The sequence below is a fragment of the Pipra filicauda genome, unplaced genomic scaffold (assembly GCF_003945595.2).
Source record: "Pipra filicauda isolate LSUMZ 115617 unplaced genomic scaffold, ASM394559v2 scaffold51_size4534324_pilon, whole genome shotgun sequence".
NCBI classification, from domain to species: Eukaryota; Metazoa; Chordata; class Aves; order Passeriformes; family Pipridae; genus Pipra; species Pipra filicauda.
In genome coordinates this window covers 4,294,781-4,322,005 of record NW_024104665.1, presented here as the reverse complement: position 1 = coordinate 4,322,005, position 27,225 = coordinate 4,294,781, and the positions used below count along the sequence as shown (strand labels likewise).

The 27,225-nt window shown below is 39.3% G+C and overlaps 1 protein-coding gene across 1 annotated transcript in view; it reads right to left on the bottom strand.

Annotated features, from left to right (window-relative positions):
* Nucleotides 1–478: 478 nt before the first annotated feature.
* EPAS1 (endothelial PAS domain protein 1) overlaps nt 479–27,225 on the bottom strand; it is a 78,894-nt gene continuing 52,147 nt past the window's right edge. Inside the window, exons 3-16 of the mRNA XM_027723379.2 lie at nt 26,602–26,753; nt 25,923–26,007; nt 25,317–25,435; nt 25,019–25,221; nt 15,423–15,529; nt 10,167–10,314; nt 9,196–9,404; nt 8,684–8,871; nt 7,709–7,819; nt 5,525–6,012; nt 4,312–4,435; nt 4,102–4,219; nt 3,430–3,609; nt 479–2,746 (exon numbers count right to left, since the gene is read on the bottom strand). Coding sequence (XP_027579180.1) covers nt 2,595–2,746; nt 3,430–3,609; nt 4,102–4,219; nt 4,312–4,435; nt 5,525–6,012; nt 7,709–7,819; nt 8,684–8,871; nt 9,196–9,404; nt 10,167–10,314; nt 15,423–15,529; nt 25,019–25,221; nt 25,317–25,435; nt 25,923–26,007; nt 26,602–26,753 — 2,384 coding nt within the window. The 3' untranslated portion in view covers nt 479–2,594. The remainder of the gene's footprint in view (nt 2,747–3,429; nt 3,610–4,101; nt 4,220–4,311; nt 4,436–5,524; nt 6,013–7,708; nt 7,820–8,683; nt 8,872–9,195; nt 9,405–10,166; nt 10,315–15,422; nt 15,530–25,018; nt 25,222–25,316; nt 25,436–25,922; nt 26,008–26,601; nt 26,754–27,225) is intronic.

Here is a 27,225-nt window from a genome sequence, read left to right as displayed (position 1 = left end):
GGCTTGGCTGAGGAAAGCAAATTCGTGGGCTCATCAGGACTGCTAGAATATGATGGCTTCTGTTACTCCACCAAAACTGAAGTGGGGAACTGGGGCAATTCTGCCTCTAAACTGTCATTTGGTTGGCTTAATTGTTTTTTAAGGGTAGCATTACAACAGGCACCCTCAGCTCCTCAAACAGAAACACACAGTTTTTAAATGGAAGCAGCAGTCTGAACCATAGGTCATGTTTCAGAAGGGCAGTGGTCTGCAGGGCATTAATTCTTCATTTGAGGAAAGATGGGTAAACTCTACAAAGCAGTTGACAATATGGACCTTTGGCAGGCTACTTCCCAGCTCTCAAATATGAGTAACATTTGATTGTTCTTTCATTCTTCAAAGATCAATGCAAACCTTTATTTTCTATAAATAATTTAATAAATACTTTTGTTTTACAATGATACAACAAATAACAAATTCATAGCAAATGAGTCACAAAGAATTTAGGATCAGTATACTTTAATAAGGTATCAGTGTCAAAATACATTTCCTTATCAAGTTAAAGTTCCCATACAGTTATAATATTGTCAATAAGAATTCAGCAATATAGATTATGAAATAATTATGATAAAAAGTATGATTAATATTAAGACATGGAATATTTTTTTCAGAGTGTTTTAGTAAACTGTTAGGGTATAACATTTTTAATGCTGAAACTACACAAATAAGAAAGAAGAGCAGTATTCAAGTGTCTTTAATCCTTGAAGCCTTAAGTCGGTGCACTGCAAATTTGTCAAATCTGGCTTGCCAATTTTCATCAGATGTTGAAGTTTACAATATATTTTTTCCACACAGTAATAACTTCACTTTAAGAGTAGACTGTTTTTGGTAATAAACTCTTGAAAGATTGCCTATAATAGTGACTATATTTTTTTTACATCATGTACCAATAACAAAAGGTCTTCAGCTTTTCTAAGTGTGTGTGGTTAAGACTCGCTTAACACAGAGAACTCTGAAGTGCTCTATGAACCCAAGGCTCTCTCTCTCTGCAAGTGTCAGTGCATGATATAAAGCAATTTTATACACCAAGCTTCAGCAGAATCAGAAATCTCAAAAAATATATTTTTGTTCTAAGTTTCTGGGCCAGATTTTTAGCTATAGTACATTGCCACTGTTCCATTTTCTTCGATGAAGCTACAGTGATTCATACCAGTGGAGGAAAGAAGATGATATATACCAACACAGATCTAGGTCTACGTATTTTAAAGTCAGAACTGCTCACCTGCCTTTTACTGTAATTTGCTGTTTAGATATGTTGTAATTTCAACTTTCAAACCCCTTTGCCTTTGAAAGCATTCAAAGCCTTATTTTTCAAATATGTGCATGACAATTAATGATAGCTGGAAAGGAGCTCTGAAAATGTCTGGCTGTCTTTTAATGACTTTTAATCTAAGGCAAGTAAAAATAAGAGACCTCACTGCTGGCCACTCATCTCACTACAAAATCCTTAATTCTTCTTGTCTACTTATAACTGAGTTAGCCTAATACACTGGGAAATACTACTTTTAGTTTTAATGATTCGATCTTGCAATTATATTGCTAGCTAGCTTATAAAATGAAAAAGGGCAACATTAATCAGAGGTGTTAGTACTGGCCGCTGCTCCGATTCCTGAAATATCAGCAACATCATAACAAATACTACTAGTTTCTAGCAGAAACAGCTCTTAAAGTTGTTGTGTCATAGATATAGCAAAAGTACCAAGAGATGATTAACAACTGACCCAGAGAGAAATAATAATTAAAAAAAGATCTGTTTTGTGTAAAAAATAAAGGCAAAAACAGAGAACAAAACCAGAAATTTCAACACAAATGAAAACACAGGTCTAAATCCTCCACTGGGGCAAAGCTGTAGGACTCCCTTGGTTATAGAGTTAAGCCAGGTTAAGGCAGCTGAGAATGTGGTTTGCTTCTGAGGAAAAAAAGCTTACAACGTGCAACTTTCACAGATACCCACAAACATTGCATTTCACCATTCACATTTCTTCCAACAAAGTGTATAAAAATGAAGGGAAGGGGTGGGAAGCAGAAGGCTGGGATTTTTCCTTAGTATGCTTTTCCAAAAGATATTAAAGTTACAATAAAATAAATGCTGGAAAACAAAAAGACTCAAAGGATTTTAATTTGGCAGATCAACAAAAAACTGTGGTCAGAGATCAAATTTGTTTCATTCATCTTTGGCAATAAAAGTAAATCTTTGCAGTACTGCAGCCAAAGTATTACATGATGAGGCATTTATACCACAGCTTTTTATTAGCATGAAATTTGAAAAAAAATTTCAGAATATAAATTACAGGTAATGAGATAAGGGGAGGGTAATCAAATTCTCTAAACACAACCTTAATTGCAATAGAGAAAATACAGTAGATGTATTTCTTTAATATGAATAATAAAGTGAGTAACTTCAAAAGGCCACTATTTGGTAATGTGGACAGGTTCAATATCTAAGTAAAATCCTGTAAAAGTGTATTGGTATTAGAAATTGTCTACTTGCAAAAATATATTTAAAAACTGAAGCTGTTTTGAACAGTATAGGCCACAGAATATTGCAGGCCCGCTCAGGTTGCCTGGTCCAGTGCTCTGAGCAGTTCACTGCCCTGCAGAAGTGTAGAGCTACCCAAAACAGGGACATTCACCTCACAGTCATATCTTGTCAACTCAGGCAGCAAGTAGGGTTCAAAGGAGGGCCCCAGCAGACGACTGGTCATACCTAGAACAGATTAGTGAAGTAAGTCATGGTGCTGAGACCAGAAAGAGCACTTGTTTCTTCCCCCCCTTCTGTTTATATCAGTAATGATTTTATTTTGGTCAATTTTATGTCAATATGCCAGAGTTAACCTATGCACCATTCTGACTTAAACTCCTGTAAGCGTGTCACACATCCAAATTTAGATTGTTCCAAGAAAAATTATATTAGTGTACATGAGGAAAACTGTAGAAAACAACAAAGTTTCTAAATTGACATCCACTCACTTTATGTATTAAAAGGAATGTATACATGTCCCCTTTAATTACTTATTTCAACTTCCAGAAGGCACACGTTAAGATTCTAACCTACAAACCTTCCATGTTAATGCTGTAGTGAAGTTGTTTAGTACGATGTAAACAATTCCATCACAAGACAAGAGTATGGATGGAGGATGACAGGACCTCCAAGATAAGAAGGTATTAATTGAAAGGAAGGGTGAAAACACTTTTCCTTATATATTACAAATGTTAACATTTAAATATCACACTAAACCACAGAACTAATTTTTCATGTTATGAAGCAGTACGTATTTGGACCTTAGCTTATCATCCTCCTCCATATTTTTTTATATGTTTTCTTTTAATGGAATCAGTATTGGAACTAAATACCAACACTTTCCAGTTTCTCTATTTGACAGCTCTTACCTGATGCTTTATGAGCTGGCTGAACACTGTAGTCCGGACAATGGGAACTGTAAAACGGAGGGGGAAATGCTCCTGCTTTCAAATTCTCACCCGGACTGCCACAGGTGGGTTGATGCCGCTGCTGCAGTTGCAGTTGATTCATTGGTTGGCTCAGACCTCTTGAGTTACAGACAAATTCATCTGGTATTTAAATAATAGAAAAAAAATTAAATGAAGCCGTTGTAATAATTATAGTAGACAATACTAATCCAAAGCAAAATGATCTTCGGAGTGATGGTGTCACAGCGTAAGCAAATCTGCATCTTGTCAAAAAGGAAGCCCACAAAGAGCACTAGCTCTAGCAGTAGTATTGCTCTGAAGATATGCATGTGTAAGGAAACACAGTGTTGTAGAGAAACCGTATCTATCAGCAGGAGGTAAACCCAGCTCCATTAAGCTGATTTCCATTATCTCCAAAGCAAGTGTGAACGTACCTGAAACCAACTACCTGGTATTTATCAAACGCACCTTAAATTGTTCAGCTCTTAGCGATACAACTTGATCTTTAATTTTAGTGTAGTGTAATATTTACAGAGCTTATTTACATTTCCTTTTGAAAGAGCTTTTGCATCTATTCAACCTGTCTTAAAATTGTGCTTCAACATATAATGTTGCGAAACCACTTTTTCTTACCAGTAAGAACACTTGTGCTGAGAGATTTCTTTTCTGTAACCAAGGAACAGTTTTCCCCTTTGAGAAATTTCATTCTCTTCCACATTAGGTGAGATGGGTTAATGACAGATGGATCTCCCTAGAATGTGAAGGAAAGCAAACCAAACAATTACAGTGATAACCATGGGGAGTCCAAAGTTGTGAAGGGGGTGCATTTCTTATGATGATTACCCCACTCAGCTGTTGCAATGCTTGTTCTTCATAATCCAGTTGTCGTTTCAGTTTCAAACTGTTAGACAGAGCAATTCTTGCTGGGTTTATATCTATACCTCGTTGTACAAAAGCATCCAGGGGCCTGTGGAGAGGAGGTATCCATGAGTGCGCAGGGAAGCAAATCTCAATCATCTGGTTAATTTATACAGATTCTTCTTTCATTTAAAGACATTTAAGGTGTCTTTGAGACTTGCCAGTGGACAGATCTCAAACGTAAAATGTTTTTTATTTCCTTTTATTAGTCATCCCACAATCTTTGGAGACTTTTGACGTTTGGGATCAAAGACTAATGAAAGATTAGCATAAACAGCCTCTAGGGATCTCCAAGCAGACATAGAAATGCTGTGGAAAAGAAAGTCATGCGATTTTTAAGAAAAGGATTTGAGAGCCATGTCTGTCCCCTTGCTTTGCATACTAAGTATGAACACACAGGTTGCTAACTGGGGACAGACCCTCTCTTTCCAGATGCATATTCAGACACTGGTATTTCTGCCCACAAGAAATCCCAAAAAGCAAACTGCACAGCTTCAGGTTTTAAAATGACCATTACTATTTTATGTACTTTCTGAACATTTCAGTGTGACCAACACTAAAGACCCAAGAGCTACTTAGAAATGTCTAGCTATGAAAGGCAACTTCTAGGACTGTAGCCTCTGATCTACATCTCAGCACATATTGTTTACATGTGTAATAAAGCAAACAAGGTGAGGAAGTGCTGTAGAAAAAGAGCCTGTAATTTTAAATCTTAGCTGTAGTATTTACATATGCCAACAATGTGCTCTCATCCCTCCTTCTTCCCCATTTTTTGTTGTGAAGGAAACATATGCCAGGTGAGAAAATACGCACAGGTCCCTGCTTATTGCTGGACCAGTAAGTCTTTTCAGTATGTCAAGCATACTTTGCAAAATTAATGGTGTAATTTTAAACTGATCAGCAGGAAATCCATTCACATATCCTTACAGGCAACAAAAAATTTGCCCACTTCAGTTTCTACCAGACTCACTGCCACTGTGAGAGCACCATATTAATTTCCCCAGAGGTACAGTCCGATGCCTATCACAACAAAATTGTTCCAGCTGAATTGAGAAAAAGAATTTTTAAAGATTACGACCCTTTTCGTCCCCCGAAATATTTTGAGTAAAATACATAGTTGTACTACAAAAGCACTGACCTTTTTTTATATATGGGCACCCTTGGAGAATGTAGTGGTGGCCCTGAGGGGGAATTTGATAGGGGTCCTGAGTATTTATCCATGAGTCTCCATTTAGCAGGAACATATTCTAATGGGGGATCAGGTGGCCACTGGGTGTTCGGTCTTCCTCCCATCGAAGACAGAGGAGTGCTGGCTTGGTCATGGTATGGTGGCAGTGATGACCTACTCATATTGTTGAAGAACACCGATGACAGGGACCCATGACCACCAGGGTTAATTTTTTCATTTGATATCTGTGGGCAATATTTCTCTGGGAGGAACTGATTCTGTGAAGTAGGAGCAACGGGTTGGAAGATGGTACTCATGCTACTTAGACTCTGCTGGGTATTTTGTGCACTTTCAGAGAGAGGACGTTCCTCTTGGCAGATTGGACTGAGCTGGAAATCTTCTCCATCCATAGGAATGTAAGGAGCCAAGGTTTCAAGGTCCAGTTCATTGAAGTCAGTCTGTGCAAAGATAAAGTAAGTTCATAAAGAAACTCAAAGTTAATAATAGTTGTGGCACTTAGTGTGATATGGAATACTAACAGAAGTTAAGCTGAAAAATCACCATATGCAAAATTCACCTATATGAAACTGGCCAACTCCTGTTTAAAGATGTCTTATTTCTATGCTAGCGTACACGTTCGTCATATCATCTTCAGTAAAATTAAGACAACAAACTGAAGGAAAAAACCCTCCCAGATGAGCAGTATTTAGTAAAGCATCTTGCATACAGCCTGCAACATCAGTGTGATCTGAAGTAGATCACGCTAAGCTTTGAATAACTTGTCTGCCAAGACTCTACAACATGTGGTATGTAGTTCAACCTCAGGCTTTTTCATGCTAAAATAGAAAACACAGTTTTCTTATAATCTAGCTACATGAAAAAAGGTGTCTAAAAATGCAAAAGTGGAAAAAATTTAGCTGGAAGGACATTATCACACTTAAATCGGTATTCTTTTTTCTTTTGGAGGACTTGTCACACCCAGATCCATTTCTCTTGGCATTTGACCAAAGTTGAACAGAGAGGATAATCAGTGTTGGCCCACCAGTCAGCTCATAACACCTCTGTGGCACTCTTCTAACACTCATTTTCCCCACCAAAGCTGCTGATGTGGTCGGACACACCTGAGCAAACAGATGCTAAATCTGACAATACTGAAGTTTGCACATGTCAAGTCTTGCACTGAGTTTGATCCTGATCCACACTTGCCTCCTATCTGTCCACTCTTTCTCTTCCTTTAATTTCTATTTCTATGTCCAGGCTTAGATGAAATTTCTTCAGAACACAGACTACAGCCTATTTGAGTCTGCAAATTGTGTTGGTAAATTAAAGCAACCACCTCATTTGGGCTCCAGTCACCCTGAACCTTCTGTAGGATTAATAGATGCAGACGAGTGTAAGGTCTGTGCTACCAGTTAGCAGTGCCTGTTCCTTTCTCTTGACTATAAAGAGGCATAAGCTCTTAACAAAGGCATTTCAATTAAGTATCAAAAGTTACATAAGTTGAATCAGGCCCACACCTTTTATTCACTAGCTCACTATTGTAATGTTACAATAGTGGATTTATTTATTTATAGAGAGAATTTCTACACTTACACCCTGATTAGGATGCAGGAGATAGAAACCATATGTTATTTTATGTGCAAGTAATTGTCAAATCTCTCTGAAAACCTCCAAGTGGTAAAACAGGAATATATCCAAAATTAGATTCTGTTTTATAGTTAAAGGAGATGTGTGCTATAAGGGGCATTCCTCTCTCATTTAGTTGTTTTGCAAGAATTAGTTTATTTATTTTTTGTTCTAGAAAGGATGTTCGCTCATTAGTCATTAGTCAGGATTAAAAAAAAATTGCTGCTTATGTTACATATCCAATCCACAGAAGCCTCCAAATTCTGAAAGTTCTCTGGTGCTCCTTTCTTCTTAGCAGTGCCACCAGTGACACTCCAAACCTAGTGCTTCAGAGAGTTAGGGACAGAAATTGACACTCCAGTTTTTGAAAGTGCATTGTTTTGTTAGTGTTGTGCATGAAAGATTTGGTGTGTATGTACAAATGCAGTTTGTGTATTGTATCACAATATCTGCACATACAATATGCGTCTGTACTGTCTGCTAGCAGGGGACTGATTTTTGTGGCTTTTGGAAGAGATAGTTCCTTACCTGGGAGGTGCACTGACTTTTTGATTCTGTATCCATGGCAAACAGTTTTTCAATCACCTCAATCTTAAGATCTTCATCCACGGAACTGTAATAATCTTCTGGGCTGCTGGGCTGCACAAAAATAACAATTTGTTTTAAGCAGCAAGACAACCACGGTATTGGCTTAGCATCACATCATTTATACCAAGCTGTTCAGTAACAGATCTTTCCTATGAAAAGCAAATGGCTGAATGTGCGTTTAGCATCCTCAAAACCCAAAACTGTCCACTTCTATCATATGCTTTTCTCCAACACAAGATTGTCAGTACAAAACAGAGGCACCAAATACAGGAACCTAGTTGTCATCTTAGTTTAAATGTTTCTTGGCATCTTGGACCAGGAATGTACAATATTAAATATTTTTGTCAAGGACACAGATGCTCAGTAGTATCTCCATGCTTTTCTTAAGATTGGACACCCTCTCGTAAAGGCCATCTAAGAGTGGTTCCAGTTCTTGGGGGCAGTGCCATGAAATAATTCATTCTTTCAGTGGGGAACTCCATGGAGCTGCTTTCAAAAGCCAGAGTTGGGTAAGCTTCCTAAAGATCACACTTTCTAGTTAACAAACAAAAAGAGGATGGTGTGGAGCAATGTTCCTCATGACCACACAATTTTACCTTGGCTTTTTATTTAAGGCTAACTTCCTGAAAGGTGGTAGCATGTTCTTCTATTAGTTGTTTTATAGATAGCAGTAATTACTGAGGGACAGCTGGGAGACAATGAGGACTGCAATGTAAAGGCAGGATATAGTTCCTGTTTGATTGTTTTGTCATTGATCCTTAAGGTATATGCAGTACAGGAAGGATATAGATACACTGGGCCTTGTTAATAAGCAATGAGACAGGACTGCTAACATGAAAATGTTGTCTATGTGTACTGATGGGACTTGCATACAAAACATAACATGCTTTCTTTTTTTTTTAAAGCTCTTCTTACCGTGGAACAGCTACTGTTGCTGCTTGCACTAGGAGTACTGCTGCCAGGTGCAATCTGAGGCATTGTAAAGGACGGTATTGTCAGTGTTTCACCTTGAGCAGGGTGGCTTTTCACTTCCACTGGCCATGCTTTGTTTGGTGTCAAAACAGCACTGGTGAAGACAGGGGCTTCCTCAAACTTCTGTGTCCCTGGATGGAGTTTTAACAATATTAATGAATGCTTTTAGCTTGTGCAGTGTTATGATATAACTGCAGCTATTCATTAAAAGTAAACACTGCTCCTAGTTGCCATGACAATAAGTTGGCATAGACTTAATGCACGTTGTTTAGTCAGCAAGAAAGCCTGATTCTGCTCTCATTCACAGAAATTTTCCACTGGTGTGAGCATGTGGGCTCTTTTAGCCATTACTCCCAATTTGTACAAACAGCAAACAGACCTTGTCTATTAAGTTTCTAAATGTAGGTTCACACGTGGTTCTTTGTTGTATGAAAATAATTTATACAAATACTAACCAAAATCCAGGGAAATAATGGCATCGCCAGGTGTTGGTGCCAGCTGAGCAAGTTCCTCTGGTTCTTCTTTTAACTTAGTAAACAAGAAGTCACTCTTCTCTGTCCCAGGAACGCCGCTGTCATAGGCAGTGCTCATCGTCAGCAGGTGAGGCTTGAAGAGCGATTCTGTTTGGTCCATGGAGAACACAACATCGTTCTTCTCAATTTCACTAACAAGAAAATATGTTTTAGGCACTTTGTACTCTACAAATAAAAGATACGGGTAACGTAGGCAGTACAGACTCTCTAAAGCTGGGGCTCTACAAGCCATTTTGGCCTCTCAGTTGTATGCCAGGCTCTTGACAGGCGAGGCATGGTTCCAGCGTTGCCGAGCACCGCCATCTCAGATGACGCAGAGAGTGTGGTCAGGACTTCTGTGGGAATACTCAGGGCTTTGTTGCTCTGCTTTTTAAAGAGATGTAGTCGAGGCTATAATGACCCAGACTATCACTCAAATAAGTATTTCCTATTTTGGCCCCAACTGGGACCAAAAAAACTTGAGTTTTGCCAAATGAAGGCAAAATTCTTGATTGGTCCTGCTTTTTGAGGTGGTAAACAGCATCTCTTAGCAACATATGATACCTCTGCTACTTAATTTTATCTCTTGGTCACAGCATTAGAAAAACAAAACAATCTAGCTGTTGTGTTACACAATAAAATCTTCAGTGCAGACTTTATACTCCTTTGTATGAGCACAGCAGCCACTCTGCAGAAGAGAAAGGCTGTGGTGTATTTCAACAGTGTGTATGGGAACAGGCATGCCACATTTTTCATCGATGTCTAACATCAGTAAACAAGACTGAACAAACATGACTAAACTGATTTCAGAATAACAACACTGAATAAATAGACCCTTCAAAAGTTCCTCCAAATATTGCATTTCTTCCAGCACATGAATCCACATGTGTCTTTTTCTGTCCTGTACAACTTACCTCAGCACATAGTTGACGCAGACGATGCACTGTGGCTGTAGGTTCCGCGTGTTGTAAATCACGGTTCCTTGGGTCTCCAGCCATACGTATCCACCGTGCTTGGCAAGCATACGGTACTGGCCTGTCACTACTTGACCTTTTGTACATACTGAGAAAAGGGGGCAGAGATATAAATAATGCAGCAGGACAGGAACACACAACATGTAAGGTTTGTTTTAAATAAACCCACTTCTGTGTTTTTGTTATGCAGAACTGCACCGAGACATTTGTAACCAAGGCTGCTTAACTTTGGGAAAACTCAGCCATTTTAAATATAAAAGAGGACATTCATTTGAGGTTTCCACTCAAGATTGAAAATCTGAGTTTTGGCATTTGGCTTCTTGAGATGGTCTGAGTCTTCAGATCCGAACATGGGATTTTAAAAATTTAATATAATATCCCAACTTCCCCCAAAATAATGCCTGCTAACAATGTTTCTTGAGAGTCCCTGTTCTAGAAGTGCCTTGGTTTGGGCTCCCAAGTTGGTCTGTAGAAAAGTGAATTTATTTAGGAAAAACTATTTATGGTTTCCTTATTTAGGTGTTTGAGAAATACAAGAGTCAGATGATTTAAAAGCTATATTCACTAAAAAAAAAAAAAGCAAAGGCAAAACCCCTCCAAAAATCAAAAATCTCATGGTTTCTCTTTATATTTCTTAGAGTTAGAAGCTGGAGACATCAAAACCACAAATAAAATTAGGGTGTCATTAGCACAGCATTGGTCTTAAGAGGCTCAAGTAGCAATATCAGTCATAAAAAGGCATCAAAACTAAGAATGGTAAATGGGACTGTTTTATCTAGAAAAAAAAACCATCAAACTACTGTATTTCTCCTTCTAGTTGAACTGTGCTGTTCCTCTGCAATAGCCTGGAATTAGTAGCCTGGAAGGAACCGAGACCCATATGACCAAATCTAATAATGTTCATATAACTCAACATGTTTTTTGAGCTGTCCCGTGTTTCTCAAGAAATAAACTGATGACAGTACAACTCAGGTTTAAAGCTTTGTTTAAAGGTTTGAAGGGCAAAATCTGCAGTCCTGCTGCCCTCGCCCTCCAATATTTTGCAATATGGTGTCCTGCCTGTTGTAATTCAAAGTAGTCAGTTCAGGAAAAATACTGACGACCAATGGCAATAAAATTAGGGCTGGAATACACAAGCAATACTCATACTAATAAAAGCTTGTACTTGTAAGCAGACATAGTTGCGCTGAGTAGCAGCAGAAGTGGGAACTGGATGAACCAAACCTTTGACCACACATTGGCAACCTTTCCTTCTAAACAGCTTTTATGCCCCAAATCAGTATGCCATCAAACTAATGCCCAAAAAATAATGCAATTTGACTCAGTAGGACTGGAAAATTGATTCCGCAGTCTTTGTACAAAAAAATTCCTTGTGAATATGGCCATTAACAGAAGCTATTTATTGTCAGTCCCTCCTACATCACCACCATACAAATGTACAAATTCAGGCCTATGAAATGCAACAACTGTTTTGTAGATAATTGTTGCTGTGTTTATCCTTCTATTTCTGAGGTTTGTTTGTTTTCTTCCTAGGAGTATTTAATCATCCTTCATTTAATTTATTTAGACAAAGTAGAACATTACTTTTATTGATTAAATACTTCTGGTGGAACAAAATCAAAAGGCTTTCATTTCAAAGTGTTTTAGTGACTGGACTGTTCTGCTCTGCTTGTGAAACATAATTACACTGCTTCCTAATCATCAGCTCATCAATAAGAGTCACAGTGTAGGCGCCTGTTACATTACAAAGAAGCTTTTTACTGCTTTAATCTTTTTTATTATTATTATTCAAAGCATGTCATGTTCTGATATAATAAAGTACAGCAGAATCCCTTCATGGGGTAATCTCATAAATTACTAATACACTTGTAACTGCTGACTTTGTTATCAATGCTACATTTAAGGATCTGCCTTCAGAGTGAACTTCTCACTTCTTTATTTTTTTATAAAGTATACATTACCTGTATCTTTTCAGAACCAGTAACATTTGAATCAACATCTCCAATTATATTCCTCATCTTTGTGTGGAGAGAGGGGGAAAGTAGGGATGAATTTAATAGAACACAAAAACATGATTCACTTGGAAGGCTTGTTGAACTTCTGCTATGTAATACCAAGTCGCACATCCCAGGTGGTGACACTTAGCTCCACACTGAAGTCAGCAGCAAAATTCCCATTGGCTTTAATGGCAACAAGACCAGCTCTTAGTGGAAACAATTATAGATTATTAATTGCTGAATTGGAAAATACAGTTCTACAGTCAATCTGTTGTGTAGATTTATGTAACAAGACAGAAATTTTCATCTTGCTTGTGTAACATGAAAAACTGGGTATGCTAAATGCTGCCAAATGCACTCTAGTCTTCCATTCCAGAGTGACTAATTAAGACTTTTGTACTCTATATGCAACTATACTTCCAACCATGAACACAAACACTATTGTGGCTTGCTTAAACATGAGGTTGTTATTTCACCTCAAGAAAAAGAACTAACCTAAAGCTGCAACAAGCATGATTTATCACTAAATTAGATGGAAGGAAAGGGAAGGAGTTCTGCTTCTATGCAAGACTCACTTGAGGTTTTTCTTTTCAAACTTCAGTCTCCTTCCTCTATTTCCTATACGTCTTTACAACACCAGCTGGCTGGCACTGTCAGAATTGATGACTGCTTTATTGCATGAATACATATATCCTACAATAGTATACTTCTAATAAAAATTACTTTTTAATAGAAGCAAGTGTGCTGAACATGAATTTTGAGGTGGATATTTCCATGTATAAAAGGATACAGCCAGGGAAAATTAATAAGTTCTGCATAGCTACATGCTTGGAGGAACAAGTAAGGTCTGTATAAGCTGTATACCTGCTTGGTAACCCTGTGCATTAGACAACATCTCAATGGCACACATAATGAAACCTAGGCATTTCCTATTTGGAGGGCTTACGTGTGTTTTCTGAAGTCACAGCCTGCTGTCACTTAGTCTTTTTGATTGTTCTCCAAGTTGGTAAGAAGCCTGATGGTCCCAGCAGACATGGGAAGTATTTATGTTAGAAAAACTAAAAGGGTCAAATTTGCTGGTGATGTAAACTGACAGTTATGTTTTGGGCAACAGCATTTATGACAGCACAGACTTTGGTCCTGTGCTTCTACAGTAAAAAGATAATCCATGCTGATCCTATGCTATCATAAACACTATGAAACAGTTTGATCTTAAAACATTTCTAACTTGTGCAGTACACAGTGCCTTGAGCACTTCTGCTGATGTAACACCCTTCTAAGACTTACTCTTGCCTTCATTCTGCTTCTTGATCAGTCCTCATGCCCTACAGCAAAAGTTTGTAGGACATGGCCCTTTTCAGTAGGCACAAATGTTATCTAGACATACACTCTGCACTTACGTGACTTTAATTGAATTGCCAGAGTGAGGAGCAAACTCAATCAATGCCTGGTTACAGGGGGTACTAGAAACTCTCCAGAGATCCTTACATGGACAAGTCCCAACTCAGTGCTCCCATTTCATTAACTAGCTAGAGATAACCAACAAGGGCTCACTCTCCTCCTCTTTCCTGTTGCCAATGGGTTTGCCAGCTCCCATTTTATTCCCTGTGTGGAGTTGTCCATTCTTAGAAGTGCAACTCAACAATTCAAAAGCACCAGTGCAGCACACCCTCTGATTTCACAGGATGACTGTCGATAGCTCAGCATAGGAAAAGAACATTCTATCTATAATTATCACTAATTCCTTTTCACTGTTAAAACCAGTAAAATATTACATAAGAAACAATTAAAAAAATATATTCCCAAATAACTTTCGCTAAGTATGGGTTGATCTATTTTTTCTTTTAAGCAGCTCTGGAAACAGGATGATTTGTATCAACACTGTTTTACAGCACACAACTCTTATCACTGCCAAACATTCTTTCAAGAAATATTTCAACTTAAAACTGTCCTGAATCTTTGCCATTGGAGTTAACAGATATTCCCTTTTCCCCTTATGGTCAGACAGCTATTCTTTGCTGATCCTTTTCTCTGGGAAGTACAGAAATAATTTCTGTAGATCTATTTGGTGGGCAATTCCCTACAGACATGACCTAAGTCATGGGCTTTTTCCTGAGGACAGAGACCTTTATCATAGCAACTACAAGGGGGGGGGGGCTGGGTTTGAGCTTGTAGATTGCAGTCTAGCAGCTTTGCTTTGTGTCTATAAAAAGAGCAGTAGCAGAGGTTTTAGTGATGTGTTGCTGAGAACTCTCCAATACACTGGGTCAGCGCCATAACAGCCAAGGAAATGTCATTTGTACATTAGTGCACCACACTGTCTCAAGCCAAAGCACCAGCTGGATAGAGACTGAAGGTTTAAATCCATTATTAAGACACCTTATGCGATAGAGAGGGGAAGTGTAACTATATGGCCTTCTGAAGAGAGGAAGCAGATCTTGGATCTGATCTCTGCTCCCAGAGTAAATCAGGTACTTTACATTAAGAACAGCTAAAACTGGCAGTTCATTTAGGCATAAGAGTAACAAGAAGATGTTGTTCCCAGCTGTAGATATTATTTGTATAATGAATATCACTTTTAGAAAGGTTCCTTGCACATCTGGTTTGGATGGGGAAGATAGTTGTTATTTGGTAGCAAAAGACAGACATTCAAAAATACATTGCAGTAAGCTCTTCGTATTTCCCTTTATAGCTGCTCTTCCTGCTGAGCCCAATGGCACACCAAAAGGATAATCATAGAAAAGCTTGGGTTGGAAAGGGCCTTAAAGATCAACTAGTTCCAGTCCCCTGACATGGGGGTTTTCCATTAGACTAGGTTGCTCAGAGCTCCATCCAACCTGGCCTTGAACACTTCCAGGGATGGGGCAGCCACAACTTCTCTGGAAAACCAGGCTAGTACTACCTAACTCAGTTTTTCAATTTTTCAGCTGAACCTTGCATTATACCTTAGAGAAACAGTTGTTCTCTCTAACATCCAAGTTTAGTTTTAATTATGGCAAAAAACAGAGCCTCTGGAAAGATCAGCAGAAGATTTCAGGTACGCAAGCACAGTAACCTGTAAGCCTTCTAGCAAAGTGTAAATACTGTTTGGGGACAATATCTGCACACAAAGAGCATTTTTATTTTCAACTACTTATTGAGGTACCTACAAATTATGCTTTACATGCAAACTATGAAGAAAAAAAAGAATGTGACTTACAGTTCTGATGACTCTTGGTCATACTCTCTGAGTCCAAGGCATGGTAGAACTCGTAAGCTGAACGACCCAGCAGCTCCTCTGGATGGTATCCAATCAACTCTGTTATTCTTGGTTAAGAAAAAAGCAAATATTTAATATTCAGGTCACTGTAGCCTTATGCTTACATGTGGAAGGCAGCTATCAGCTATAGTCCTTAGATTAAGAGAATTAAAAAAAGCAATATGAGAAATTCTGAACTTCTAAACACATCAGGAGCTGCAGAGGACTTCTGATTGCATTCTGAAATATCTCCATGTTCAGAATAAACTGCTTTGTACTACTATTAGAATAAAAATTCCTAGCGATGTCATTATGTGTGTTGCAAATTTTCCCAGGCCTATTGCACACTAATAGAAGGTATAAACTTTATTAATAACAAAGTTCTCAAGCTGTCCACTACATGCAGAAACTCCCAACAACCACCACTCAAAATCAGATACATGTGAGGGGCGTAGTAGTTAGCACCAACAGGTTTAAAATTATGTGGGCATTTAAAAAACACATGCAAAAGGGTTAAATCACTACTTTGGGTACTGCATTTAATAAAAATGCAAAGTGAGAAATTAAGGGCAGTTAAAAAATATCAGCTTGCCTACTTAGTATTTCCTCAATTATATGAGAACTTTAGCATATGGATTAGGTTACTTGGATGACTAATCCACAAACTAAGTAGGACTTTACACAAAGAAAGCTATGATCTCAAAAACTAGACTTTTTTTTTCAGAGTCTTTCTGAGTACTCAGGCAAGACAGAATTTCTCACAAGTTCCTGAATAAAAGAAAATAGGTCATCAAACTATGCAGATGATTTTCTCTAATGAGGGGGTGGAGGAAAAACATTCTGTTTCCCTAAATTCAATTTGAAATGCCATCACATGCAACTTACAGGAAACACAGTAAGTAAAAGAATAATTCAAAAGCAAAGATTATACTATATTTTGTTTTACAAAACAGTGACACTCTTGGTTGCCTTTTCTTAGCTTCTAAACTCTAATAACATAGCAGAGAGCAGTAGCAGAAAGGACTACAAAATGACTCTGAAGCTGTCATAAACTTTTAAAAGCTGGGAGGCTTGCAAGGAATAGTCACATCTTGCAGCACATCACTGCTGTCAATGGCAGTGTCCAGGTTTTATGCCTTGTCACTAAACTCTCTTGGAAAAGTTTTATCTGCCATCACCACATTTGATTTGTGGTGTTGCTACTTTTAAGGGAGACATCTTCAGGTGTTTGTGTACTCCCTGAAGGATAGCCTTGGCCCAGCCCTCCAGACAAAAGCACGTCTTTACAAGACAGACATGTAAATACTGTGAAACAAACTGAGCAAGAGCATGGCATTCCTCTTCTGGATCTCCCTCCAGCAAGGGAAGACAAATAAGATGGGACTATTTTGTGTATGGTTTGAACACCAAGGCACTGAGTCAGCTTTTCTCTCGACTCCACAGAACTGCATAGCTCATAGCCCCAGGATACCTTGGTTTTGTCACTCTGAAAACTACTCTGCCTGATTTCCATAGAACAAACCTGGGTTTATAATGCTTTAGTTGAGCAAAAGCTATAGCTTGTATTGGGTTCCCCTCAAAAACTTACTCTCCTGTTTATGTTTACAGTTTTATTTACATTTACAGTTAGACCAAGAAAGGGCAAATTCTCGAGACCAGTTTTCAGAGTTGGTTTTTTTACTCTCTTCACTGACAAGCTTCTGAGCTTTTAAATTGCAACCCAGTCAAATCTGTAACTTTTCTCTGAAACCACAATTGCTTTTTCTTTCTTATTGAAAAGTAGTTCTCATAATGAGTTGGTCATCAGAGCTGAACCATCAAGAGAAAACAACAAATACTGAAGAAGCCCTAAGAAAAGTAAGGCTTACAAAATAAAGTTGCTGCTTGCCTTTACACAGCCAGCTGAGACACACTGATGTAAGTGAGCAGAGGCTTTTGCCAGGACCAGTGTAAATACATGGTCTTTAAAAACAGAAACCATGGCCTTTGGTTATATAATGGCCCAGTGTCATAAAACATCCCAGTTAGTTTGGAGCTCATCACAGAAGGATTTTAAAATTCAGGAAGTTGAGGATTTACTCTTAATCCAGTCATTGGGAGCTGAGAGCCAAGTGGGGGTTGAGCAGCGAGAAGGAAAAGGAAATAAAGATAATGGGGGGGGAAAAAAGCATCATGTACTCAGCAGCATCAGTGCAAATCCAAAACCACATTACAGCCTTCATGGGTGTCAACAGTGGAACTCAGACAGCAAGCAAAAAATACACATTACAGCAGGCTAAGGGACTCTTAACTCTTATCATATAGAAATTGCAATCTCTATGCAAAATTGTGTATTCCAATCCTGTAATTCCCCCTTTCAAACTGCTCCTCACTGTTCATAATGAGCACCCTCACTATAAAATTACTCTTCTTGTCATTTCATGGCACAGAATGACTTGTGGTGTGATCCTGCTGTGATAATGTCTAATTAGATCTAATATAATCTTGGATGAAAGTTAGCAAGTGGTTAACTTTAGCAAGGTGGTATCTTTTTATTACAACCAACTACATATTACACAAAAAGATAAGATATCAAAGAATTACCCCACAACATTGGCTAAATTCTAAACCCATGCCTGGTAACAGTGAAATACTAATAAAAAATAATTGTTTTAAAATAGTTACTTTAAAAATCGTAATAAATGGCTAAAGAGCCTCTATGCCCTTCTTGACCAATCTGTTGATCTGTTAACACTATTCAGACTCATTCCACTTCTCCTGGGATAAAAATGATTTTTTAAAAAAAAATTATAGTGTTCCTTTCTCCCACTCCCCAAAAAAATCCTAAAACTGGCTGAACAGTGTTTCCTAGATACATTTTTAAATGCCACTATTTTAAAACAAACACCCTCTCTCCAATAATTGTTATCTGGATTAGTTTTGCGTGCATGAATTGGCAGTGCACACCCTGCTTTATTCCTTCTCTGGTGCTGTTGACCCTGAAAAGCTTAAAAAAAGATCTTGTAGGCTTCAGGCCATGCAGGGCTGGAAATCAGATTAGACAATTTCATGCCACATTATGCACTAGGATCTAGTGGACAGCTATCTCCATCTCCATCACACCCATCCTGTGACTCTCCCAAGTCGTTCACGGAAGAAGACTGGCTGTAGCCAAGAGCCCAACAGCACCTGGGCCAGGAGGCAGCGAGTACTTTGGCACAGGACCTTGCACTGATCTCACCTGAGCATCACTTTGAGGTTTGCCAGGGAGGTGCACCCTCCAAGCTCCGTATGCTTTCTACAGGAGCCTCTTAGCAACACAAAATGGCAAGTGAACACACAGAAGACAAAGTGCAAAGGAAAAGGCACTCCACGGAGCTATGAGAAGGAGGAGTACATAACTAAGAAATTCAGGGAAATGTCTATACCCCATGGGACCAAAGGGTCATTTACAAAACCGAGTCCAGGACACAAGACTTCTACTTTTGCTTAGACACCAGACAGAAAATTGCTCTTTGTGCAAGCTGTGGAATGACAAAATTAGAAAACAAACTGTATGGTGGTTTTGGGTGGCATTCCTGCCATGGTAGGCTTTGTGTTTCCTTTGCATCTGTAGAATGCTAATTAGGAAGATGATAATAATTTTTTGTTGAAAACGACAGGTGGATTGCGAGACTGTTTATTTTCCTGTTAACCACTCATTTCTGAGAACACAAATACCTTTGGGGGAATCTTAATTTTTCCAGACTGGCACTTACAGTTTTCTCAGCTAAACTTGTCATCATGATGTACTGAGGTCAAAATCTCAGAAAACACAGTGAAGAGGTGTGCAGTAGCCATCTGCAGTAGGGGATCTGTCCCAGCTACCACCACTTAAATGCTTTTTGAGTTCTACTTCAGTTTCCTTTAATATACAATATATTTAAGTACCTTAATATATAATTTTTGGAACATGGAGCAAAGGTACAGTTTTGTGCTTAGGATGCACAGTTAGGAAAGAAGTGATCTGAACTTTGTTTCTAGAACTGTACAACCTTGCCCTACTTTATCTCTTTGAGACACAGCAAAGCAACAAACTTCACTGCTTCAAAGGCTGCTTCTCCTACAAGATGAGCTAGTTCAAGTATTTTGGTTTTTCCTAAAATTGTGCTTTTCTGTCCCTTTAAAGGAGTACAAAGGTTTCTATAGTATACCATTTCTTGAGTCAAAACAGTATTGTAAGAACCATCAGGACTGAGAAGTCAGGCTCTTTTGTGAAAGACTGCTCTAATGTTTACTGCCCCAAAAAATAGCTGGGTGTATATTTTTGGGGCCGTGTGTAGACTGTGTGTGTGAGGGTGTGGATCTCTTAACAAAGTCTTTTTGTATTCAAACCGTTACCAGGTTATTGAAGTTAAATTGGTCTTAAGGGGAACAAACAAAACAAAGTTATACTTAAAGTGAAATGAGTGAAAAAAAAAAGAGAAAAAATAATAAAGCCCAACACAGACACTATGCCTGGAGTAAAGCACTCTGTCAGCCTGCTACAGCAGGCGGCAGGGCAGTCTTGTCAACTAACCACATTTCCTCTCAAAAATATTCATGGCTCCTTTTACTCTAACCCAGACCAATAACAAAAATAAAATGCAAAATCCTGGGACTCTTGGCCACTCCTGAGAGGGATGGCTGGCCTGGTCAGGTGTATCTGTCCTACTAGGCAAAAAAACTAGATGGATACCTGAAAATCTTCACCAGGACTCTGTCACTCCTACTCATTGGGTCCATCTAAATCGAAGTCTCATTATTAGCAAAAGAAGTTAGTAATATTTAATTCCTAAATATGACACATAACAAAAGTCAGTTTTGTCAGTTGTGGATCTTTGGCTTCAGATATCATCACTTCACTGTTATCTCCATACTGCATTTTCCCCTGAGAAGGGATGGAGGGACAGGAGGTCCATTCAAATGCTTATTTGCATTCTCACCTAATTTAAAAATATTCCCCAAATATAAGTCAAATGGCAAACTGACTTAAATCCTCATCCAAGGTCCTGTGACTGCATATTGCTGTTTTACTGGGACATAATTGGAAGCACAATACAACTCAGTTTCCTCAGTCAGGCACAGCCTGAATTCCACATGTATACGCACATGAGAAACCTAGCTGGGACCAACATTATGGCATTACTTCTTCCTGCACCATCCTATTCTGAATCACCATACATCCTCCATCACTCATTTTTTCTTCTTCAACTCTTCCATTAGAGTATGACTGCCATTAGAGTATTACTAATTGTATTTCTTATAATCAGGAACATACAACATCCAATGGCAAGCCACAGCTTTAAAGTAACAAAGCACATAAACTTTTCAGTGTGCCAGTGCCAGGGAACCTGTTGGTGACGCAGCCTCCAGAGTTTCCACCTGCACATCTCATCCCGTGCAAAAACAGATTTGTTTCCTTATCTATTCTTCTCTCCCCTCACAGATGCTACCCATGGCAATTACAGGCAAAGAGCGCTTTCCTCTCCCCTCCCCAGCAACTGAGAAGTCACAAGAATGAAGGTGAGAAGCAAATGCTTTCAGAAACCCATCCTCCTCCAATGGTGTTCCTTTGTTGTGCTTAAAGCATGAAGGCTCAGACTGCATGTGCTGGGGCACTTGAAGCAGTTTTGGGGCTTTCTATCAAATTCAGATACAGTTTTCACTTTCGTTTTGTGGATTTCTCCACCACAGAAACATACTGCCGCTATTTCTACCTACTGATTGGCCCCGTGGCCCTGCACAGGAAGATACGCTGAGCATTAGCTTTGACACCAAAGTAACAAAATTGTCTTTGTACAAAGACATGCTGTTTTTTCTGACTAAAACACCCTCACTGGTGATCTTCCCTGACACAAAAGCGTTGTGCAGCTGAAATAAATCCTCACTTGGATTATTAAATTGTACCACTGGTCAGCATTTCTGTATTACAGCTAAAATAATCCTTCCTGTAAACCACTTAGCCAAGATAAGTGGAGCAAAGGAACATTTTTAAATCACTCTCCAGGAATGGCTGAAGCAGGCATTTAACAGAACAACCATATTTATTATTCATATCTCACAAACCTTTCTTTGCAGGCTCATCACCTTGCAAAAACTGTTTTAAGACTACAAACATTTTCCACCTAATTACTGGCAAGTCATAGGCCCACATACATAATTATTTTTGGAGGGCAAATTATATGGGCTACTGTCTCACACATTTTAAATGAGGGATGGCCAGTCTTGCCTGCTGCATATTGCACCTACCCTGTACTCTCCTAAGGAAAAGCCAAAAGAATCAAGGCACTTCATATCAGCCAACTTGTCTTTGTTACTAGGTGTTGTAAGGTAGCCAGCCTATATTTTGCATGTTGCTTTGTGACAGACGAAGGCTATAAGCTTTCCTCATAAGAGATTATCCTCGGAAATCCTAGCATTTCTTTAACTGAAAGCTTTGAAAATAAAAACTTATTGCTCCCAGGAAGCAGACCTGTCCACACCAGATGAACTGCAGAACATACTAGGACCGCTGCAGAAGCCTGGTAGAGGAGGCACACTGCCCTCAATATCATCAGCCCTGAACTGGAAAGACACAGACTCTTACGGAGAAATGAGCTGGATCGCTGCAGAAAGGACAGAGTACGTGTAAAAGGATTTAGGCATCTGACTGGCACATGCTGCCTTCCCTCCTCCACTCCCCAGCCGGATTTACATACTTGGCATAAGCTGCTCCTTCAATGCAGTTTGTCTAGCAGCACCGAATTTGATAAGAACAGCTGAGTGTTTTGCATTTTTATGTGTCTAGTGATGTGTTGCCTGTTGGAGAGAAATCAACATCTCTTCTGGGAGGGAAGCAAGAGCCAGGCAGATCTGCTATGAAGAACCTGAAAGGTTTGTGAGGTCTCTTCCTTCTCTGGCCTGACTGGCTTTTTACAGCTTTATCAAAGTCTCAGTAAAACATGAATGAAACATCCAACCAAAACTATCTAGTATAAGATGTGCTGCTTTGTTGTTGTTTGGTTCTGAAGAAAAAGAATCTCTAAAATCCCTACAAGTCAAATCCTCCAGAGGAAGCTGTTGTATTTCACTGCCATGTGAAATATTTTCTCTGTAAATCAAATACCCACTATTTAAGATGGGGTATGTTATTATTTTTAAAATAAGCATGTGTATCTTTAATGGGATAGCATCAGTCCCTCTAATTCTCATTTATAATGGCTTATGCATTAAGTCTTGTAGAGACACATGAATGCTGCAGTAAAGCAAAATCCTCTGCTACTCTCCTCCAGCCTGCCACTGAATGGCACCAGTAATTTAGAGGTACACTGTTTTTAATAACAAATCATTACCATATTGTTGCTTTCCCCTGCAGCAACAAAATCTTATTGATATCTCAATATTTTCATTGTGAAAGTATTAACAAAGAAAAAAAAAATGTCTGATTGTGATGACATGAGAGGCCATTTCTAGTTATACTTGCTGCTCAATTCTCAGAGAGGTCAGAAGGTCGGTCACAAGTTTCACACTTGCAATATTGCTTTCATCCACAGCTGCTAACACTGCTAGTTTATACTGTTGCTTCATTACATTGTTTAAAACAACAATCTTACTTAGCAAAGTTTAAAAAAATCTTCAAAGGTTGAAAAAAATAAATAAGTTGTCAATCCTGTGAGTTTTTCTGTAAAATGTGAGCATATATATAATCCCACTGATAACCCTGCAGGCCTCAGAGGTTGCTAGCACATCTGAATTTCAGGAGACCAGTTTCTTTAGGCAGAAAAGTTCATCTTAAATTCAGGAATGACTTCATAAACTTCAAAAACCCCAAAACAAACACCAAATTCACAGCAGTAAAGACAGAACTTTCTGGGTAAATGGGGAACAGGAAGACACTTCATCGGAAAGGATCTCTGGCTCACTCACACACATTGAAAACAGTTATCACAATACGTAGAGAGGGAGAAGAGGTAGATGGCACAAAATTTGCTGATGACACCAAACTGGGAGGGAGTGTCGACCTGCTGGAAGGCAGGAGGGCTCTGCAGAGGGATCTGGATAGACTTGAGAGATGGGCTGATTCCAATGGGATGAAGTTCAATAAAGCCAAGTGCCGGGTCCTGCACTTTGGCCACAACATCCCCCTGCAGCGCTACAGGCTGGGCACAGAGTGGCTGGAAAGCAGCCAGGCAGAAAGGGACCTGGGGTACTAATTGACAGGAAGCTCAACATGAGCCAACAGTGTGCCCAGGTGGCCAAGAAGGCCAATGGGATCTTGTCCTGTATCAAAAATAGCGTGGCCAGCAGGAGCAGGGAAGTGATCCTTCCCCTGTACTCTGCATTGGTGAGGCCACACCTTGAGTATTGTGTTCAGTTCTGGGCCCCTCAGTTCAGAAAGGATATTGAGGTGCTGGAGCGGGTCCAGAGAAGAGCAACAAGGCTGGTGAAGGGACTGGAGCATAAGTCCTATGGGGAGAGGCTGAGGGAGCTGGGGGTGTTTAGCCTGGAGAAGAGGAGGCTCAGAGGTGACCTCATCACCGTCTATAACTACCTGAAGGGAAGTTCTAGCCAGGTGGGGGTTGGTCTCTTCTCTCAGGCACTCAGCAATAGGACAAGGGGGCACGGGCTTAAGCTCCGCCAGGGGAAATTTAAGTTGGATATCAGGAGAAAATTCTTTACAGAGAGAGTAATCAGGCAATGGAATGGGCTGCCCAGAGAGGTGGTGGATTCACCATCCCTGGAGATTTTTAAACGCAGATTGGACGTGGCACTGAGTGCCATGATCTAGTAAATGGACTGGATTTGGACCAAGGGTTGGACTCGATGATCTCGGAGGTCTTTTCCAACCCAATCGATTCTATGATTCTATGATTCTATGATAAAATGCCTTTGAGATCCCAGGAGAAATCAGGCAAGTGAAGTGTAGGGGGATCTCCATTTTTTCCATTTAAGAGGGAAGTGTGGGGAGCAGAGGACACAGCCCCTTGCCTGACCCAAGATTATCCCCTCCCCTTCATTTCGTCACTAAAAGGAGCAGATAGATAACCAGCAAAGGTTGTTTGCTTTTCATTGAGCAAGAGGCTGCAACCCCATTTCAGAGCTGCAGGTACTCTGGGTGCCTTAGCAATTCTTAGTTAATTTAGATCATAAAGTACTTGCTAGCTAACCGATAATTGCATCCTGGGCCAAAACAACCGTAAAGCAGTCCTTGACTAAGGTCCATACGGCACCATTTGAGACATTCTCAAAAACACGAGAACAGAGATGCTGCATACTCTTCAGTTTTATCAGTTAATCCCCAAGAAGCTAATGCTTGTGACTCCAAGTTGCCTCATCATCTGCCAGTAAAACTGAATTCCTCACTTGGCAGGAGGAGGAAATACAGCAGGAGTACCATTTTGCCTAAATTGAGATTTGAGGTGGATTAAGTGAGCCACTAAATAGCTGTTTTGGTAATGGACAGTACTTTCTTCTAGTTCTTGCTTACGAGGTCCACATGGTAAGGCATTTGGAAGAACTTCTTGCTTTGTTCAAGAAGGTAGAAACACCTATAGAAAGGAAAAATCAGTGGAGCTTACCTGTCATCGCAGTAGGTAAATTTCATGTCCATGCTATGGCGACTCAGGAAGGTCTTGCTGTCCAGGGGGATATCAATGTTTGAAGGGTGCTGAATAGGCTCACACATTATTATAAGGCAGGTGAGCAGAGGCTCCTTATATCCACACAGACTGTGAGGAGGGCAAGTGTTATACACTTTAACTTGTCCAGTGCAGTGCAAAACCTGAAATAACGAGAAACAAACTTAGAATGCACTTTCTCTACATGCCAAAATGTTTTTTAAAATCAAACCCACTTATTATGGATCAAATATGGTACCTTCCATGTTGCAGACTTGAGGTTAACAGTTCTGCCTCTGTTGGTAACGGTGCATTTCATTCTCATAAAGAAGTCACGCTCAGTTGACATCTCTTTGCTTTTCTTTCCAAAGCCTGGACCTGTATAAGGAAAATGGGAAATGAGTTTTCCCATTTTCCTTCTTCATTTCTTCTACTTTTAAGCATGAAGGATTCAACAGAAATAAGAGACTAATTCTCAGATAATTCACCTGCAGAGACCATCAAAGATGCATGGACCATTGCAGAGCAGCTTGTAGAGCTCAGACCTAAAACTTTAAGTGGAACTTAAATAGGACTCTGTGTTTTAGCTTGCAGCACGCAAATCTTTCCAAAGCGTTATAACTGAAAACAGTATGCCCGTATTAACTCGATGAGAGGAAAACACTAAATAAACAGTCCTTAGTGCTATCATATTTAAGCAGTATTTGGCAAAACAAAACAAATCTGCAAAGCATTGAATAACAGTTAACCATTATTCTAGGAATGAGAATTCTCTTTATCATGACTAACAGATCTTTACTGCTAGCCAATTACTTCATTTGGTTATTTCAAAAGCAAACAGTGACTTTTTTATTTTCATTTTTACCATTTTTCAGACTCAGATTCTCTCGAATTTCTTCGTGGTCACATGGATGAGTGAAGTCAAAAATGCTGTGTCCAGTTAGTTCCACCTGTGCAGAAGGAAGAGCTACACTTAGCCAAACAAAAGCAACTGACAGTATTTATCTGTTTTTAAATACCATTTATTCTAATGAAACTGGTCACTAGAACTAAGTGCATCAACAGGATGCTCACAAACATGAATCCTGTGACCCTCCCTTTTTTTATCCTATCCATAACTTCTTATTTTCTCCTCAGAACAATTCTCTTATCTTTGGATTTGCACAGTGCAGTTAACAGTCAACACCACTGGATATTTTCAACACAGAAGGAAAAAAACCCAATCCACAAAGCAGAAAAGGGGGGACCCAAAAGAGCAGCTCTATCTCTCCTGTCCCATAGGTACAAGTTAAATAAATGCCTTCTCTCCATGGAAATATCTATGAAGGCAAGTTTGCAGTCACCAAAGACAGAACTTTGATAGGAAGGGAAAGGGAACTCCCCACCCCTACTGTCTGCTGTACAGGGTACCTGCCTGAGAAATAAGACATTTTATTTCCAATTTTTTTTGCAGTGACACACAGCTGGGTTTTTTGCATTTAGGCATAGGACTTGTTTCTAGGAACTGTGTTACAAAGAGAGGAAAGTGTGAGAGAATAAGTTACCTGGGTAAGACCCATGTATTTGTTGACATTCTCTGACAAAAAGATCATGTCTCCATCCTGTGTCACCACGGCAATAAATCCCTCCAAAGCTTTCAGGTACAAGTTGTCCATCTGCTGGTCTGCCTCTACTTCATTCTCATTGTCAGCACATACTGAGGAAAAAAAAAAAAAGAAAAAAAATAGCACTTAAAACCTTCAGCACCCTAGCCAGCTTTTTCAATGCAAGCACATCCAGCTACAAGGTGACAAAATATTTTCCTGCTATTAAAATTTCATTTCCACGAATTCCTTCTGGTGGGGCCTCCTAAACAGCATGTGAAAGGCATGATGCCCTTATTAGCAGAAGGGCAGGAGATAAACGTTCTAGCAAATACAATAGACTCTCTGTTCACCTTTAGTATGTTTCTGCAAGATGTGTTTTCAGTCAATAACACCTACATACTCAGGCACTGAAGTGCATCTTCTTTGTGCACATTCTCTTGGCCACACACAACATTTGTATCTCCTAACAGGCACAAAGTATACAGCAAGTCTTACAGAAGGTAAGTAATTTGTGTATTCCGAACAAACATCTAACAAAGGACTTTTTCCATCAGGTCAGGTTTTCCAAGAAGTTAAATATGG